The sequence below is a fragment of the Hibiscus syriacus genome, unplaced genomic scaffold, assembly GCF_006381635.1.
Source record: "Hibiscus syriacus cultivar Baekdansim isolate YM2019G1 unplaced genomic scaffold, ASM638163v2 tig00112253_pilon, whole genome shotgun sequence".
NCBI classification, from domain to species: domain Eukaryota; kingdom Viridiplantae; phylum Streptophyta; class Magnoliopsida; order Malvales; family Malvaceae; genus Hibiscus; species Hibiscus syriacus.
The window spans coordinates 1363475-1384602 of NW_024063283.1; the positions used below are offsets into that span (position 1 = coordinate 1363475).

The window sequence follows — 21128 nt, forward strand, 5'->3', positions numbered from 1 at the left end:
GCAGAACCCTCAGTCGCACCATGATGCCTACCATAGAATAGAGAGTAGTATACTAGTATACTCACTAAATCATAATAGAACAGACTAGTAGACCAGATAACAGTAGACTTGATAGCTTGAGCATTTTAGTGACAACTGTTAGTATATTTTAGTTGTTAGTGTGGATATTACCGTGGGCAAGTTAGTAGACCCAACAGTTGAGAAGCTTTAGAGATATCGAGGTCCAGATCCAGTGCAGAGCAGAGTACGTCACAAGTTTCTTAAATGGCATGTACATTCATGAATTCAGTTGTATTGAGTTGTAAAGTCAATTAAGAGTCAGTATGTAGATATCTATACATTTTGAGGGCTCTCAGATGTAAAGAGTCATTTTACAGTACAATAAAGTAAGAATAAGGTTGTTAGCCACTTCGGTGGTTTCGTGTAGCACCTTAAATCGGTCGACTTTGTGTCGTACTAATCTTGGGTGTTACAGACCATATGATGGTGACCCTTCTGCCACATACACTTGTAATATGAATAGAAGATGGTGTGATATTGGTCGATTTCAAGTCTTTTTTGTTTGTAATTTGATTTAAATACATGATTTCACAATTCGTTTCGATTTTAATTTTTTTATGAAATTTATTTATTCCAAATTAAATCGAATTTAAAAAGAAGAAAAAAATCAAATAAATAAACTTTTAAAATAAATCATAATAATATTATTTTATGGATTTAAACTTATATGTTTGCATTCAATTTAAGCTTGAATTTTTTTATGTTAAGTTTAAGAAAGGATGGACAGAATTGTAATTGTAAAATGAGCCAAATATATTAACTCGCCAATAATGTAATAGAAGTAGACAAACCTTGTTTGATGAACACAAACTTTCCTCTATGTGAAAGGGCAACATAATTTCATTACCACCCCCACCAAAATTTCCTTTTCATTCTTTTTTGTTTTCTCAGCTTACAGTTATTTTATAGATATAATTTTATTATTATATGCGGAGCCTGTCCTATGTAATTTCGGTTTTTTTTTGGGTAAGTATATTCGTGAAAACCCCGAAATTACGATTTAAAAACGTAAGTCAGAAGATCTGCAAGGATAAGTTGCAGTTGAGAAGATTTGGCCTGTATTATTATGAGGAGAGGTTGAAAATTTTGCAGATCTTGAAGCTGTTGATCTGCGGCCATATTCTTTCCTCTTATCCTTCATTATTTGCCTCGACCTACACTCTTCACTGCAAAACCCTGTCTCCCCTCTGAACAAACCAAAAAATTTATGTAAAGAAAAATTCCAACTCAAAGGCGAAATCTATTAGGGTGAGTGAAGCGTTTGTTTGTTTTTTTTACCTAAACATGTATATGTCTTTGCCATGCAGCTTTTTCCGGCAAAGATGACAAGAGGCGAGAAAATTTGAATTTGGGTAAACGACGTCGTCTTTAGCCAGTCTTGCTTCTGGCTTTTCTTTAACATGATGGAATGATTTCCCAGGCGGATGGCTTATCACATGCTTATAATCCTCCTCCAAATCATCGGTTCTTCCCTTGAAACTATCACAACCCTTCCCGGAATCAACGACGATCGTATTCGATCGGTTCAAATTTGAGCAACAAATTGCACGGTTGTGACAATCGGTGAAAGTAGACTTCTCGAGTGCGGTGACGATCCCTAATCCGACCCCACCGACGTCGTATCTCTTGGAAGTTTTGGGCGATGAGCTCTTGAGATCTAAAGGGATTATGGGGTTGAAAAATCTGAGTTTGTTACCAGAAACCAATAATTCGGACAATTTCCCGATTATCGGACGAAATTTCTTCCCTAACATGACTGAGAATTGATGTTTTGTTGAGAGGGCAGGAATTGAAGAGAAAGTGGGAGCTTCTTTTAATGTCATTAAACCATCGCCTCCACCAAAGCTTACAGTGAAGAGGAAGAGGAAGAGGAAGAGATTTATGGTGATGGCGGAGTGGGCTTTATTAAATAAAAAAAATCATTTTTATTATTTTATTGAAAAAACAACCTCAACCAACATTAATTGAAAAAATATTCTTCGAGCTACACACGTCGGATTACTTCGCGCCCTATAAAAACGTGTGTCAAGACCTAGCGCTATATAGGGTTCGAGACTCCTTCAATGTGAAAACACTTTTCAGAGAATACAATTTAATATTTTTTATAAAAAAACTCGCATTTTGAGCACCGCAAAGTCCCTGAGATATTAAAACGTCTCAACAATTTATCGCGTTTTTAAAAAAAATTGAATTTTAAAATTTGATTCCACGACCTTGCATTCTACAAAGCACGAGTATTGTCTTAATACACGTCTTTTCAATAAACCTTGCACTTTGGGTAACATGAGGTTCCTTTAGTCTCACTTCAGAAGGATGCGATGACTTATATAAATAGGCCCCTTACCCAACATCATTACACTTTACTCATCATATATCTCTCTTTTTGTTATTTTCTATTAATTATTACATTAATAGATTACTATGGCGAGATTACTGAGGCTTGATCAAAGGCACATGTTCGATTATTGGCGGATAAATCCAGAAGTATTTATTTATTTATTTTATTTGGTTATGTATTTATTTATTTTTTTATTCGTATATTTATTTTATTTTGTCAGTTATTTATTTATTTCCTTTATTTAATTGATTATTTATTTATTTTTTTCGGTTATTTTTTTATTTTAATTATTTATTTGAAGGGGTATGAACGTTCGTTGACATGTTATGTCAACCGTTTTATGAGTCGTCATGACGATATTCTTTCGTATTTGCACGAAACCGATTTTGGTTACCTTAACACTATAATTGGTGGTACGAAGTTACATCCTCTACTGATAAACGCATTGCTAGAACGGTGGATGCCAAAGATGCACACGTTTCATTTTCCTTGTGGGGAGGCGACTTTTACCCTTGAAGAAGTTGCATTCTATCTTGGTTGCATATTAATGGAATGACTATTATCGATATTGTCGATGGGTATTTGGTCGACTTGTGGACGCCATACAATGATGATACTATTAGATCGAATACTTCGGTTGAAATAAGTCTCAGTTTGGACGTTTGAATGTCCATGGTCCTGTTGATAGTCTATGAGATAGTCGAGTGGCATCCTACCAATCACATGTTGCGACAATTTAACTATATCCAAACGATTTCTCTACCGCTACTAGACTAGGATGACTTGCATCATGTAACACGATAAGGGAAGACGTATGTTAATTTGTAGATTCATCATGTGGAATGGGTGTCGCAGTGGATGATAAGATTAGACAAATGACCTATTTGTCAATCCATCTTCGAGCACAGTGTTTCAAATGATTACTTTTTATGGTTTGAACAATATGGGATGCCGCATATACTGACCGACGAGGAGCGAGCACGAAAAATTTATGTGCCTTCCCAAAATCGTTAACCGATGCAATGTGGTGCTAGAGGTGGAGGGGAATCAAGTCAGACAACAAGAAAACAAGCTTGAGCCTCAACATCGAGAATGACACAGATACCTGCACAGTCCGCAACAGAGCCTCAAACACCGATGCAATCATATTCATTCAGCCACTCACCTCAATCAACATCTTTTCAATATATGTTGTCTTCGACGGAAGGTTTTTTTCATTGATGTGTTTCGTTCTTATCGGCGGTGGTTGTCCCTTCGTATTTTTCATTATATTATAGATTTAATAAATAATATGTATATATTGATGTTATTATTATTATTAATAAATATATGTTAGTTAATAATAATTTTGAAATGAAAAGGTTAAATGATTTTAAATACTCTAAAAGTTAAGTTCTTATTTTTTTCATTTTTTATTAGGAAAAGATGTTGAGTTAATCGATCGATGGAATTGGCCAAGAGGGGGGTGAATTGGCAAATAAAAATTTCGGTGGAAGCTTTGCAGAAAAATTGAAAGTAATTGAGCAGCGATTTAGAGTGGTTCGACTTTCTCAACCAAAGTCTATGTCCACTACCTTAGCTATCTACACTAAGGATTTTCCACAAATTCACTAATTTGTCTTTCTTTTGAGGACAAAGAGTAACCTTACAAATCTCTCAAGAATTATACCCCAAATTCTTGAGAACACTCTCTCCCAAAGAGAATAATACAAATTTTGCAAACTTACAAGAAAATCCTCACAAGGCAAGATGTTTGCACAATTCTAGAACAAAGAAAGAACAAAGAAAGAACACTCAAGAATAATACAATTGAGCACAATAAGTGTTCTTGAAAGAAAAAATGAATATTGAATGAAATAGTCTTGAAAATGCTCAAACTTGAGGTTTGATGTTTTCTCTTTGTTTCTCTCTTGATTCTTGTTGATTGTTGTTTCTTGTTTTTGATCAATGGCTTCTAAGCTTGTTTAAATACTCCTTCAATTGATTCTGAATGTTGGGGATGATTAGTGGAGTCAGTGGAGCCGTTTTAGTGTGAAATCAATTAATAAAACAGCTTGGAGCGTGGGGGAATCGGTTCCCTAAGTGTAAAATTCAAATATTTCGACCGTTGATCAGGGGGGAATCGGTACCCCCTTGAGGGGGAATCGGTTCCCTATGGACAATCTGGAATTTTTGGCTTTGAAATGGTTTGAAATACTTTGTAAAATTGTTTTGAAATTATTTTAAGATTAAAACTTAATTTTACACTTGAGTAAGGATTAAAAATGACATTTGAAAGATTTGGAGTAATATTTTGATATTCGAATAATTATATCGAATATACTTAGAAAATCTTTTGGAAAATCTTAAAATTCATTTAACTTAATTTGTTATATCGAAATATCAAAATGTTTTCAACAATCTCCCCTTTTTTTTATATAACAAAACATTTTAGTAATTTTAAGATTTTGAAATTACTCCCCCTACTCTAACATTTCTCCCCCTTTTTGTTAAATCAAAAAGACTATTAAAAGATATTAAACAAGTTTTTGAAAAACATTTAGCCAATTGATTATAAATATAGCTTAAGTTGTTAAGATCATAATCAAGAGAAACATTAGCCATTAGTTTCATAATCAATATTCATAAACAATGTGATATGGCGAAATTGGTCATATATCTAACATGATGTAAATGATGAATAAATTTATCCAAACCAAATATATAGAAATATAAGTTCAAACATCCATAAAACATCAACCAAATTCAAACATCCAACAATCAAAATTAAAAATAATCCAAAGTCATTCAAAATGTTGAAACAATAATCTCTAAGTCCTATTTCAAATTACTAAAGCATGACAAATAATCAAGCATCCGTAGTAGGATCGGGAGGAGGAAAATGAGCTCGCATAGCGGCCATCTCATGTGAGAGTGCATTAATGCGTTCATTCATAGAAGCGTTGTTCGCGCGCATCTCCTGGAGAATCTCCAATTGTTGATCTCCCATTGTGGATAAATGAGACTCTATGGAAGTGAAGCGAGAATCCATGGATGCATACCGGAAATCAAATGTCTCCATAAAGGATTGAAAGTATGGAGGCATTTGATCCTCTGGTTGTGCTTGTTCCTCTAGTGGAGCTTGTTCCTTGTGCTGTTCTTGCTCATCGTCGGGGTCATCGACTTTCGGAGGTTGTTCATGAATACGAACCCAAAGACCAGTCTCTTCATTAAACTTCCATCCTGATTTGGTTAAAGAGAAGAGTTTGATTTGGTTTTTGAGGGGAAAGGAAGCATCAAGACCAACTCTAAGCTCAACCTTCTTAAACAGATTACTAATAATACAACCGTAAACTAAAGAAGAACATAATTTTTTATTGGGAACAAGATTTACGGTTTTGACAAGTTCAGAAAAGATAATCTGTGGAAGGTTGATTTTGAGATTATTTTGGACACAATGTAGCCAAAATAAATCCAAGGCTCGAAGAGTAGAGTAACGGCCTCCGGATGGTCAAAACCACCAAGAGATCATAAGGTGAAGGAAACAGTCGTGAAGATCTAAAACACTCGCACTATCCCTTCGTTTATACTGAGATCCTACCGTTAGTTTTTCATTATCTAACCCGTCATTATCTAATCCTAATGTGGTGGCAATGTATTCCGAGTCAAGATGAAAGAATCGTCCTAGAAGATAGGATCGGATTCCTATGGTTAAGGTTTTATCTCGGTTTTGAATGCAAACAGCATTAGAGTAGAAGATACGAACGAGTTGGTGGTAAACTATAGGTTCAAGCTCGAAGAGTTTATCAAATTTCCACTCTTGAAGAGTAGGAAGATGTCGAAAATTGATGTCTAACATGGCTTGAAGAGATGGGATTCCTTCTTCCCAGATTTTGTAGGACTCAAAGTATTGACAAAACCTAAAGTAGAGATTTTGTCTACGACCGGGTTCATTGAAGCAAGAATTGCGAATGGTCATGTTTGGATCATCGGGATTATGATTAGGAATTTGTTGGATAGGTGGAGGATTTGGAGGTGAGTTTGGAGGTTGGCTAGAACAACTAGAGGAAGGTCTAGAACGTTTGTGAGACATGATTTAAGGTCATCGGAATAGAAAGAATAACTTGCAATTTTAAAACACATGTATGTAATATAATCAATCCCAAAACTCAATTGAGTCCTCAATATCTCAAGGTTCTCTAAACCAATCCTAATAGGCAAAGTTTTTGAAAACTACTGAAAAATAAAGTTTTGAAAATCAATATACGTATAGTTTTCATACTAACAACATAATTAAATCAAAACACAATAGTTTGAAATTAATTAAAAATTTTCGTTTATTTAATTTCGAAAATTCAAGAATTAATTGAAAAATTATGAGATTTTGATGAAATTAGTTGTAAAATCTAGTTTCTAAACACTAAACAATCAATGTCCGATCACTATTTTAATCTAGAACTAATTAAAACTAGTTCTATGTTCAAAAATTGATAAAATAGAAGTTTTAGAAAAATACCTTGAAGAATTTCGGATTTGAGTGAGATTGAATGAAGTTTGCATGATTTTGATGATTTCAACAGGTTTTGGAGTTGATATTTGAAGTAATTCCGATTAAAAATAGTGTTTTTGATGAAATATGAAGATAGGGTGAGAGTAGATAGGAGAACGGCGTGAAAAAGAAGAGAAGAGAGTTTGAGGCAAAAATAGGGTGTTCTGTGCGATATAACCAGAACCCCCAGGGGGTATCAATTCCCCTGTGGGGGGAATCGGTTCCCCTTCAAGGGGGGTATCGATTCCCTCTGTACTAAAAAATGCTAAAATCTGATTTTAAATACTCAAAAAGCTAAATTAATTTTCTCTAGTGGTATTGGCAACTCATATATTGAAAATTAATCATGTTCAATCAATCAAATTAATCCTTAAGCTATATTTGAACATAAAGTTAAATTTCACCAAGAATCATAAACTCCCCCTAACTAAAAGCAAAGAATGCAACAAAAAATATTACAAGCATTTTTAATTTCTTCTTAAAAGTGCTAAAATTATTTTAAACACTAAGTGAAGATAGGTCAGTTAAACCTAATTCTCTCCTAAGTGTCCAAAAACGTTCCTTGTCTAAAGGCTTTGTAAAGATATTCGATAATTGATGCAAAGTATCAACAAATTCTAGAACTACATCTTCCTTAGCGACATGGTCTCTAATGAAGTGATGTCTTATTTCAATGTGCTTAGTTCTAGAGTGTTGGATGGGATTTTTAGTGAGACAAATAGCACTAGTATTGTCACACTTGATAGGAATGGTACCTACTTCAATTCATCCATAAAACGTGTGCACAACAACTACCAGCTGAAATGTATTCTACTTCAGTGTTAGATAATGCAACATAATTTTGTTTCTTTCAAAACCAAGAAATCATCATATTTCCAGGGAATTGGCAAGTATCGGAGGTACTTTTCCTATCTAATTTGCATCCTCCATAATCCGTATCAGAAAAGGCATGCAAGCTAAAACTAGAGTCTCTAGGATACCAAAGTCCTAAACTAGGAGTGTCTTTAGGGTATCTAAAGATTCTCTTAACTGCTAGTAAGTGTGATTCCTTAGGGCATGATTGAAATCTAGCATATAAGCTAAACATAATGTCCGGTCTACTTGCAGTTAGATAAAGCAAAGAGCCAATCATTGACCTATATAATTTAACATCCACACATTTACCTCCTTCATCTATGTCAAGCTTTGTTGATGAGCTCATTGGAGTGTCATGAGGTTTCCCATTTTCCAGTCCAAACTTCTTGAGCATATCTTTGATGTATTTAGCTTGATTGATGAAGATGTCATCTTTTCTTTGCTTGATTTGGAGTCCCAAGAAAAATAAGAGCTCCCATCATGCTCATCTCGAATTCACTTTGTATTAGCTTAGAAAATTCTTGGCAAAGAACATCATTAGTAGAACCAAATATTATTCATCAACATAAATTTGAACTACTAATAAATCTTTACCTTTATGTTTTAAAAACATGTACGTCAACCTTCCCTTTGAAAAACCTTTTTAATTAAAAGTTTGACAATCTTTCATACCAAGCTCTAGGAGCTTGTTTTAAACCATAAAGTGCTTTGTCAATTTAAGAACATGATCCAGAAATTTGAATCTTCAAACCTAGATTGTTCCACATACACTTCTTCTTTAATAAACCATTTAAAAATGCACTTTTAACATCCATTGATATAATTTAAATTCATGAAAACATGCAAATGCTAATAACATTCTAATTGCTTCCATCTAGCTACGGGAGCGTATGTTTCATCATAGTCTATGCCTTCTTTTGAGATAGCCTTGAGCAACAAGTCTAGCCTTGTTTCTCACTATATACCACTTTAATCAAGCTTATTCCTAAATACCCATCTAGTACCTACAATAGATTTATTACTAGGTCTTTCAACTAATGTCCATACTTTACTTCTCTCAAATTGATTTAACTCTTCTTGCAGCCATAATCCAATGTTCACATTTAATGTTCTTAATATTCTTAGGCTCTATGCATGAGATAAATGCACATAATTACAAATATTCTAAGAGATGATCGAGTTGTTACCCCTTTGGATGGATCACCTACAATCTCACCATCCTGACATAGTTGTACTCTTTTGGATAAGATACTTCCCTTTCTTCAATGGTTGGATTCTCGAGAGGATCATGAGTTTCCTCATCTTTCGTTTCTTCTTGATGATGGTTCTCCAACGCATGTCTAACGTCATTTGTATTTATAATGCCTACATCATCATTCACACAAGAATCATTCCTCGGAGATTATCATCGAAAAAAACATGTATAGACTCTTCTACAACTAAAGTTCTTTTATTAAATACTCGATAAGCTTTAGAATTTAAGGAATATCCCAAAAACATTCCTACATCACTTTTAGCATCAAATTGCGAAGATTGTCTTTACCGTTGTTTAAAACAAAACATTTACATCCAAAAGATGAAAATAACTAATTATAGACTTTATTTTAAAAAGTTCATATGGAGTTTTTCTTCAAATAGGCCTAATCATTACTCGATTAATAACATAAAAAGCGGTATTTGTGGCTTCCCCAAAATATTTTGGCAAATATTTTCACAAAGATGGTTTTAGCCATTTCTTCTAAAGTTCGATTTTCCTCTCAACAACTCCATTTTGTGGAGGGGTTCTAGTGCTGAAAATTATGGCTAATACCATTAGAATTACAAAATTCAGTAAATCCAAGATTCTTAAATTCAGTTCCATGATCACTCCTAACACTAGTTATAGAGTAACCTTTTCGTTTTGGATTACTTTTGAAAACGTGGTGAATTTCTAATGCTTCATCTTTAGTACTAAGATAGAACCCAAGTAAACCAAATCTCCTTGAATTAATCATTGCAAAACACTCATACTAGCATGTCCCAGTCTCCTATGCCATAACCAACTATCATGCTCATCCTTAGCAATAGGCATAAATTAGTTATTTCTATAGAGTCTAAATACACCATGTACATGTTTCCTATTCTATGACCAACAAGCATAATCGATTAGATGCAATGTCAATGACTTTACAACCATTAGTTTCAAACATGACATTGATCACTTATCACATAATTGACTAATACTCAAAGATTATGCTTTAATCCATTCACATATAAAACATTTTAATTTTATGGAAGAGGTATTCCTATTGTACCTATACCTCAATGTGACCTTTTGAATTATCACCAAAAGTCACTTCTCCTCCATTTTGGCGTTAAGCTCTATGAACCGGCTTTTGTCTCCGGTCATGTGTTTGAGCATCCACTATCAAGGTACCATGAGTTTGAATTTGTTTCCCGTGCCTTGTAGCAGCTCCTTTTCCTACAAACATAGATTAATTTTTTATTTTGGTACCCAAATTCTTTGGGTCCATATTCATTAGTTTCAAAAATCCTAGTCCCCTTAGGCATCCATTTGTGTAGGATATCCTTATCTTTAGTAGTATGAGTCCTTTAGGACCTATATACTTCTAACGATTTTTCTATTAGAGGTTCTTCGGGGCCTCTATGATTGTAGTTTTTTTTAAACTCTAACAAAGTTGGATTTTGAATTTTCCATTTTCAAATGTTTTGTTCCAACTTTATCAAAAGAAGCTTAAGATCATCATTTATTTTGATGATCATCATTGACCTTTGAAAGTAATTTTACAAATTTAAATTTTTCTTTTTAAACTCTTCTAGTTTGATTTGCAAATTACTAATTTTACTTTCAAAATCATTGTTAGTCTGAATATGAGCTTATTTTCATTTTTCAATTTTGAAACATCATTTTTATATTTTAAAACAATTTCTCATAATTCGAAGTCAACCCATTATATTCCTCTAATAACTCATCATAAAAATCATCTAATTCAAATGAGTTAGAGGTTACCTTAGAATCTTCCCCGAATGCCATCAAGCACAAGTTTGCTACTTCTTGTCCTCTTCATCGGAACCTTCTCATCGCTCCATGTAGTCACATGAGTCTTATGCTATTCTTTGATTTACTTTCTCTTCAATTGTGGGCAATCATTTGACATGCCCCGCTTTTACATTCATAGCAAATGATAGGGTCCTTCTCTTTGCTTCATTTTTAGGCATTCATTTCGTTGAATTTTCTTCCTTAGTAAGGTCTCATCATTTTTTTCTGAACCGTTTGGCAAACAATGCCATTTCCTATTCATCTTCATCCGAATCACTCTCATCTTTGTGGATTTGAGAGCAACTCCAAGTTTTTCTTCTCTCATTCTCCTTTGGTGTCTCTTCAATCTTATCGAGGTCCACCTCATCTCAAGCATCATTTCATGAGTGATGAGGGAATTGATTAGCTCTTCAAGAGTTAAGGACTTTAAGTTCTTAGCCTCGATGATTGTCGTCTTCTTGGATTGCCACGATTTTGGAAGTGGTTAAACTACTTACTCACAAGCTTTTCATTGGAATGATCTCTCCATATGATTGAGACCATGACAATCTTGAGAATCTTTCCATCATAGCTTGATGTCTTCATTTGGTTCATCATGAAATTTTCATAGCTATGTGTTAGAAGACTAATTTTAGATTCTTTTACTCGTCGGTGCCTTCATGAGTGACTTGTAGTTTATCTCATATTTATTGGCGGTTGTACAAGATGAAACTCTCCATATTCATCTGGTCCAAGAGCACAAAATATGATATGGATGGCTTTGGAGTTGAGCTAAAACATTCTTGTCTCTCCTTCACTCCACAATCTTGAATGAGTGAGAGGCTTGATATATTTGTCTTCTACAACATTCCATGCTCCCATGTCACTTGCTTGAATGAAATAATCATCCTATCTTCCAATAGGCATAGTTAGCTCCATTGAAGAAAGGAGGCTTGTTGACGGGCATTGAATCGAAACGGAGTCAACATTTGAAGTAGAGGCCATGACTTGATAATCGATGTAACTCTTCCCGAATCGACTCAAAGAGATGATTAAACCTTCAAATGAGTGAGGATCTGATACCAATTGTTGAGTTAATCGATCGATGAATTGGCCAGAGGGGGTGAATTGGCAAATAAAAATTTCGGTGGAAGTTTTGCAGAAAAATTGAAAGTAATTGCGCAACGATTTAGTGGTTCGACTTTCTCAACCAAAGTCTACGTCCACTACCTTAGCTATCCACACTAAGGATTTTCCACAAATTCACTAATTTGTCTTTCTTTGAGGACAAAGAGTAACTTTACAAATCCCTCAAGAATTATACCCAAATTCTTGAGAACACTCTCTCCCAAGAGAATATACAAATTTTGCAAACTTACAAGAAAATCCTCACAAGGCAAGATGTTTGCACAATTCTAGAACAAAGAAAGAACGCTCAAGAATATACAATTGAGCACAATAAGTGTTCTTGAAAGCAAAATGAATATTGAATGAAATGCTTGAAAAGCTCAAACTTGAGGTTTGATGCTTTCTCTTTGATTCTCTCTTGATTCTTGTTGATTGTTTGTTCTTGTTTTTATCAATAACTTAAGCTTGTTTAAATACTCCTTCAATGATTCAGAACAATGGGGATGATTAGTGGAGTCAATAGAGCCATTTTAGTGTGAAATCAATTATAAACGGCTTGGAGTGTGGGGGAATCGATTCCCTAAGTGTAAATTCAAATATTTTGACCGTTGATCAGGGGGAATCGTTCCCTCTGAGCATTCATTTTCTCAGAGCCAAACCTTTTAGGGGAATCGGTACCCCCTTGGGGGAATCGGTTCCTTCGGACAATCTGGAAGTTTTGGCTTTGAAACGGTTCGAAATACTTGTAAAATTGTTTTGAAATTATTTTAAGATTAAAACTTAATTTTACACTTGAGTAAGGATTAAAAATGACATTTGAAAGATTTGGAGTAATATTTTGATATTTGAATAATTATATCAAATATACTTAGAAAATCTTTTGGAAAATCTTAAAATTCATTTAACTTAATTTGTTATATCGAAATATCAAAATGTTTTCAACAAAAGAAGCAAATTATGCTTTAAAAAATAATCTAGCTTCTACGTGAACAATTTCAATAATGGTTGATGGAACTTTCAATTTCAATAATGGTTGTGGAATCTTAAACCTTTCTTTTTTTTCTTTGAGTTTGTATCATTTTTCATAGATCAGATCAAATTTTCCTTCTTTGATTTCTTTAGTCGGCGGCGGCACCGACTTTGATGCTGGTTGCCGATTGTCGGTTCTCTTTTTCTTTTTTTTTTATTTTTTAATAAGAATAATTATGTCTGTGTGCACGTTTATCTCTTATTGTGTCGCACATTTATTTTGTCTTTGTCGCACGTTTATCTTTACCTTGTGGCACTTTTTTTTATTTTTTTTCTCGTCGTTTGTCCGTTCTTTTATTTGTTTTCTCAGGGTTGGATTTGACGACGCCACGATTGATCAAGATGGGCTTATTTGAAATCTTGTGATCTTCCCTGCTATGGACCTTTGGGTTGGATTAGGATGCGTGATTTTGGGTTTTTGGATAGTTTCTCACGACGCTCGGCTTTGATCTGCAGTTCTCGTGGTCTTTCAATAGCTTAATTATCTTTTTTTTTTTTGCCGATGCAATCAGATTTATTCGTATCTATTTTTATTCAAGTCTCTTAGTTGGGTTTTTAATCTTTTTCATGTATGGATCCTTATATGATCTAAAGTGACTAGTTTCAATGTTATAGGAAAAGTATAAATTATGTATTTAATTTACGATGATAAAACTCTTATTGTAATTTCGAGTATTTTCACTTTTTTTAATAATGCTAGTGGCTTTTATTCAAAAAATAAAATGGATGATGGAGGTATTTGAAACCAATAATCACTCGGCCGAGTTTCCTGACTCATCTTACCAATACCTCTGCAATTCCATTTTGGCTTCTTTTGATTATTCTGATTTCATCAAAGGAGTAGTTGTGAGATAAGTCCACAAGAGCATGTCCTTAGACTAAATTTGATGAATTGTGGACTATTTTCACTGCCTTCACATTGTGTATTTCCACTTTAAAACTTGTGGATTCCTAATCTTTTGACATGTCGAGTGTTTCATAAATTACTCCTAACTCAGTTAAAAGATGATTATAAGATATTATTTATTTAAAATTTATTAGTCTATTGATAATGCACACATTCATATATACAACTATTCAAATCTCGATGTTTTAGGGAGAAAATAATTTTTCATCATAAATCATTCAATAAATTCAAAAAATATTCAATGATTAATCACCCAGAACAATATTACTTTAATTTGAAATTTGAAAAAGCTTCATAGAATAATAGATGACTAAACCGAGTGTTGACATATTTGATCATTTATATATGTTATTTCCACATTATATTAAGGTAAATTACGCGTTTAAAACCTAAACTATCAATTTTAGTTGATTTAGCATATAAACTTTCAATTTTTCAAAACCATACCTAATGTTTACTTTTTATCCGTTTTAGTATCTCGTCGTTAAAAACTTAACGGGTGATTTACAGGTGGCACCCTTTTCATGGATAATTACATCATTCTTCACTTAACTATCTTTCTCTTCTATTTGGGTTTTAATTTAATTACTTAACTTTTAAATTATTCATTTTTAATCACTCTAATTTTCAATTCATTTTTTTATTTTTAATTATATATTTATAAAATAAAAATGTCATGTCACAAAAAGTATTAATAAAATAAATTAGAGTGATTAAATATGAGCAATTTGAAAGTTGAGTAGTTAAATTAAAAAAAATTAAACTTTAGTACAGAATAGAGTGGGAATATAGTTGAGTGACGAATGATATAATTAACCCATAAAATGAAATGTGGTTAAATTTAATGGCAATGTACTAAAACTAAATGTTAGGTATGCTTTTGAAAACAAATGGAAGTTTAGGTACTAAAACGGACCAAAATTGATAGTTTAGGTACTAAACTAAAATTTACCCTAAAAAGGGGCAAGCTTGAATTGAAGTATAGTTAGTTTAAATATTAATATTAATGTTTAAGATTTAATGATAAAGTTTTATATATTTGATGATTTATATTATGTTGGATTTATATTATTAATAAAGGTTCCTCTACTGGTTTTTATTCGTCAAAGGCTTATTGTGATAAATATGTTGATGTTGGGTCTGCTTTATGTCCAATTTGGCAGTTTTCTCCAATACTAGAGAATTTAAAGAGTTTTCTTGAGAGTTGTTTTCTCCTTTTATCAAGAGAGAATTGTCATTGTTTTCTCCTTGGTAGATCGAGATAAGTTGTAATTCCTATTTTCATTGTGAAATTCTTACCGTTGCCCGTGGTTTTTACCCTATATTATTTAGGGGTTTTCCATATAAAATTGAGTCTTCTTTATCTTCATTTTTATTTTCTCAAATTATCAGTTGTGTTTTTACTCTGTCTGGTAGTCGTCTTCCGCAACAATTGGTATCCAAGCCAGATTTGAGTGTAATATCTGTTTATTGTCTTTGTGGTTGCCACCAAAAGGTGGATCCTCCAACATAAGAAAGTAAGAAGGTATTACACCATTCTTTGAAGGTTCCAGAGAACTATTTACGATAGTGAAATAGTGGGAGCTATCCGTATTAGAAGCTATGGCAACGAAATTGATATTGAAAAATTAAATGGGAGAATTTCTCATTATGGAAATTGAAGATGAAGGCATCCTGAGGAAAACGGTTGTCTAGCGGTTATCAGTGAAAGGTCGGTAGATTTCACAGATGACAACAAATGGATTGAAATGGACAGAAATGCTATGGAAAACTTTCATCTAGGATTAGCAGATGAAGAATTTTCAAGCATCGAGGAGGAGGAGACAACTAAGGAGATATGAGATCATCTCACCAATTGTACGAGCCCACATCGTTGCACAATAAAATTTTCCTTAAGAGGAATGTACTCTCCGTATGCCAGAATTTATTCAGTGACGGAGCACTTAACACACTGAACACTTTATTTTCTCAGCTTACATCCTTAAGATGTACAATAGGAACAAGAACGGTTGACTTCTACTTCAAAGTCTACCTGATTCGTATGATCACTCATCGTCAACTTGACAAAGTAATGTCACCAGCCTAGTCTTCGATGACGTTGCAGCTGCTGTTCTACAAGAAAAAAATCGTGCAAGAACAAGGAAGCATACAAGTAAATCTGCAACAAGCAGAAGCGTTGACAACGAAGAGAGAAGATCAACAAATGTGGCCAAAGCAGCAGGCACAAACATGGTAGATCGAAGTCGAGAAGCAAGAATAATTTAAAGTGCTACAACTGTGGAAAGAATGGTCACTTGAAGAAGGATTGTTGGAGTCAAATAAAAACTCCAATCCACAAGGCAAACAACAAACACTTCAGATGATGGAGATGTTTTATGTTGAAGCGTCAACCACCGTGAAGATAGAAATGATTTGCATATATATGGCTCATTGATTCAGGAGCAATATCACATGACCTCAAGAAGAGAATGGTTTCATAATTATGAACTGTCTTAGGAGATTGTGTATAGTTGCAATGATCATGCCTTAGAGATCGTTGGCGTGGGAACCATCAAATTGAAGATGTATGATGGAACAATCATAGTTGTTCGAGATGTGCGGCACGTGAAAGGCCTGAAGAAAAATTTATTATCCTACGGATTGTTAGATAATGCAGCAAGATTGAAACACGAAAAAATCATGAAGGTTTTCTATAGAGCGCTTGTGTGATGAAAGGAGAAAACATAACAACAAACTGTACATGCTGAAGGAGAGACTTTGCTAGAACCAGAAGCCTCTGTTGCCTCATGTAGTTCAGATTTGCAATGTATGGCATCAAAACTTGGACACATATCAGAACAAGGAATGAAAGTCCTTGTGGAGCAAAAGCTACTTTCAGGCTTAACAAATGTATCACTTACTTTGTGTGAGCATTGCATAACAAGTAAGCAGCACCGGTTGAAATTCAACACGTCAATTCTAGAGGTAAAGTGTTCTAGAATTGGTTCACTCTAACATATGGAAAGCACCAGTTACATCCCTAGGCGGAGTAAAATATTTCATCTCATTTATTGATGACTACTCCAGAGATGTTGAGTGTACCCTATTAAGAAGAAGTCAGACGTGTTTTCAACTTTCAAAAACTTAAAAGCACGGGTGGAACTTGATTCTGGAAATAAGATCAAGTGTTTTAGAATATATAATGGGAAAATACACAAGTAAGAATTTGATGACTTTGCAGGAAAGAAGCATCACAAGACAGTTCATAGTGGCGAACACTCCTCAACAAAATGAAGTGGCAGAGCGGATAAAGAAACTTTGTTAGAAAGAACAAGAGCAATGTTGAGGGATGCAGGCCTAGAAAAATCATTCTGGCAGAAGCAGTCAATAACTGCCTGTTATTTGGTGAATCGAGCTCCATAAACTATAATAGAGCTGAAGACACAATGGAGATGTGGACTGGTAACCAGCTGATTATTTAACCTCCATGTATTAGAAAATCATTCGCAGAAGCAGTCATACTGCCTGTTATTTGGTGAATCGAGCTCCATAAACTACAATAGAGCTGAAGACACCAATGGATATGTGGACTGGTAACCAGCTGATTATTTAAACCTCCATGTATTTGGAAGTATTGTGTACATATGTACCACTGCTAAGAAATCTCAAAGCTGGATCCAAAATCCAGGAACTGCAAATTCTTGGGTATGATATGGTGTAAAAGGTATCACTTGTGGGATCCCACTGCCTGCAAATGGTCATTAGCAGGGATGTTATCTTTGTAGAAGATAAACTACAAAAAAGAAGATAATGATAGCGATGAAAGTCAGAGAGTACGCAGATACATGTGGAAAAGGAGTTTGAACAAGGAGATTCTTCTGAAGCAGAACCAGCACATGATGAACAAGAACCAGAGAGTTCTGACTCCAACAACTCGTCAAATCAGATCGTGGGAAGACGTCCCAATTGGCACTCAGATTATATTATAGAATGAAATGTTGCATACTGCCTTTTAACAAAGGACGTGAGCCATCAACTACCAGGAGACAATAAATAGCTCAGATACTTCATTGTGGATGATGGCGATGCAAGAAGAAATCGAAACCCTTCATAAAAATAATACATGGGACCTTGTGCCGCTACCACAAGGAAGGAAGCCAATTGGTAACAAATGGGTCTTTAAAATCAAGCGAAATGATGACGATCAGGTTGAGAGGTGTCGTGCAAAACTGTGGTCAAAAGGTATGAAAAAAGAAGGTACTGATTTCAATGAAATCTTTTCTTCTGTGGTTAGACTAACAACATTTGAGTAGTCTTGGCAATGTGCTACATTGACTTACATCTAGAGCAGCTAGATGTTAAAACACTTTTCTTCATGTAAATCTTGAAGAAGAGAATTACATGCTCCAGCCTGAATGTTTTGAAGAAAAGAAAAAAACTTGGTTTGCAGGTTGAAAAAATCTCTGTATGGTCTAAAGCAGCTCCGAGGTGTTGGTATAAGAGATTTGATTCCTTCATTATGTGCCTTGGATACACAACTTAATGCAGACCCTTGTGCTTATTTCAAGAGGTCTGGTGATAACGATTTTATTATATTGTTGTTGTATGTGGATGACATGTTGGTTGCAGACCCAACGAAGATCATATTGAAGAATTGAAGGCACAACTGGCTGGGGAATTTGAAATGAAGGAATTGGGATCAACAAACAAGATTCTAGGGATGCAAATTCACCGAGACAGAAGTATAGGAAGATTTGGCTTTCACAAAATTACTTGAAGAATATCTTATCAAGATTTCAACATGCAAGATTATAAGCCAATTTCTACCCCTCTTCCTATTATTAACTTCAAATTATCCTCTAGTATGAGTCCTAGAAGTGAAGAAGAGAGGATAAAGATGTCTCGAGTACCGTATGCATCAGCAGTGGGAAGTTTAATGTTCGTTATGATATGCACAAGACCAGACATTGCACAGTAGTGGGAGTGGTTAGTCGGTACATGGGGAATCTAGGAAAGAGCATTGGAATACAGTAAAGAGGATTCTGAGATACATCAAAGGACCTCAAATGTTGAATTATGTTACGGAGGATCAAATTTACTAATCAATGGGTATGTAGATTCTGACTATGCATGGGATTTGGATAAAAGCAATCTACTTCAGGATATGTGTTCAAAGTTGCTGGTGAGCTGTAAGTTGGGTTTCAAAATTGCAGTCAGTTTGGCTACATCCACAGAGGCAGAATATGTAGCAGCTACACAAGCCAGTAAAAAAGCAATTTGGTTGAAGACGCTATTGGAGGAGCTTGGCAATCAAAGTATGTCTCTCTTTTGTGACAGTCAAAGCGCCTTGCATCTAGAAAGGATCCATCATTTAATACAAGGAAAAAGCGCATACGGTTCAGTACCATTTCATTCGTGAAAAGGTGGAAGAAGGGACGGTAGATATGCAGAAGATACATACCAAAGACAACATAGCAGATTTCATGATGAAGGCGATCAATGCTGATAATTTACTTGGTGTCGATCCTCTTGTGGCCTGTCAAAGACGTAAGCAACATGATGATGGTAGAAAGAATGGTGTGAAGATATGATTGTTACAATCAAATCTTCAAGTGGGAGATTATTGAAAGTCAAAAATTGGTGCTTTCGGTGCCAACAATGCACCGAAATTTTGGGGGGGAAATTCAGCCTGATATTGTTTAAATTTTTTAAATGGTAAAATTGCAACTTTTAGTCATTGTACTTTAGGGTATTTATAATTAGTCCTTAAGCTTCAACTATAAATACCCTAGCTCATTTAGCTTCAAATCATCCCAAATCATTCTAGCTTTCTCCCAATACTAGAGATTTATAGAGTTTTCTTGAGAGTTTGTTTTCCTCTTTTTTTATCAAAGAGAATTGTCATTGTTTTCTCCTCGGTAGATCGAGAGAAGTTGTAATTCCTATTTTCTTTTAGTGAAATTCTTCTATCGTTACCCTTGGTTTTTAACATATATTATTTAGGGGTTTTTTCACGTAAAATTTGAGTCTTCTTATCTCATTTTTATTTTCTCAAATTATCATTGCGTTTTTTCTCTGTCAGATAGCCGTCTTCCGCAATAGAGTTGTCCGAGCTGTTTAGTTGCTTATGGAATTTGCTTTATTTCCCAAGGGTATCAATCTGTTCTGTTCTTTGTGGTCGTTTTTTTCGGCACGATGTTTTCTTTGTTGGGTAGCTGTTAAATTTCGTATTACAGGTTCTGAGTTCATCTATAGTTATGGTGCTTGTTGCTATTTTTCGGTGCACCTTCATGGTAGGTTTATTGTGGCTAACTCTCATTTTGCTTCGAGTTTGTTATTGTGAGTGCACGCTCTGTTTGCATTCACGTTGCTTGGTTGCCTGAGATTCTTTACCAGTTTTAAGAAACTTTCGGTCTGTTGTAATTTGTTTGCCCACTACAGCAAAATTGTTCTACAACGACGTTTTTTAGCGGCGTTTTGAGAGAAACACCACTAACTTTAAACATATAGCAGCGTTTATTCCAAACGCCACAAAATGGTAACTTTAGTGGTGTTTTTATAAAAAAAACACCGCAATATAGTAGTACTTCAGCGGCGTTTTTATACAAATGCTGCAATAGGTTTATCCATAGTGGCATTTTTTCAATAAACGCCTCAACATAGTGGTACTTTAGCGGCGTTTTTATACAAACGCCGCAAGGGTCATCTATAGTGGCGTTTTCCAACAAAGCCACAACATAGTAGTACTTTAGCGGCGTTTTTATATACAAACGACGCAATAGGATTTATCTATAGTGGATTTTTTTTCAATAAACGCCGTAATAGAGTAGTACTTTAGCAGCATTTTTTTACAAAGACCACTATAGACTCTTACTTTAGTGGCATTTTTATACAAACGCTGCTATAGACTCGTACTTTAGTGGCGCTTTTATATAAACGCCGCTAAAGACTCGTACTGTAGTGGCGTTTGTGTTTACAAATGCAGCTAAAGACTCTTACTTTAGTGGCGTTTGTATTTACAAACGCAATTAAAGACTCATACTTTAGTGGCGTTTGTATTTACAAACGCAATTAAAGACTCATATTTTAGTGGCGTTCAAACACCGCTAAAAACTCATACTTTAGTGACGTTTGTTACGGTTCCCCTTTAACCATTTTTCTTTTTTTTTTAAACGCTTAGGAAATCTCTTCAACCGCTAATTTGTTTATCGTTGAAGCTCGAGTTTTCAAATTTCAAAACTCTAATCTCCTCCCAAAAGTGAAAAAAATCTTCAAATCTTCCCTT

General features: G+C 34.5%; 1 protein-coding gene across 1 annotated transcript; it reads right to left on the minus strand.

The window, feature by feature from the left end:
• Positions 1 to 1060: 1060 nt before the first annotated feature.
• Positions 1061 to 1814, minus strand: LOC120176750 (FCS-Like Zinc finger 14-like). The gene is made up of 2 exons (XM_039183100.1): positions 1339 to 1814; positions 1061 to 1247 (listed from the first exon to the last, which is right to left on the minus strand). The coding sequence occupies exons 1-2, from the start codon at positions 1812 to 1814 to the stop codon at positions 1061 to 1063; spliced, it is 663 nt and encodes a 220-aa protein (XP_039039031.1).
• Between the last annotated feature and the right edge of the window lie 19314 nt (positions 1815 to 21128).

Excerpts from the sequence above, each read along its gene's own strand:
- LOC120176750 (XM_039183100.1), bottom strand. The coding sequence starts at position 1,814 with ATGTTAGGGAAGAAATTTCGTCCGATAATCGGGAAATTGTCCGAATTA. Across the intron at positions 1,248-1,338 it reads AAAGACATATACATGTTTAG|AGGGGAGACAGGGTTTTGCA; the intron begins GTAAAAAAAACA and ends TGGTTTGTTCAG.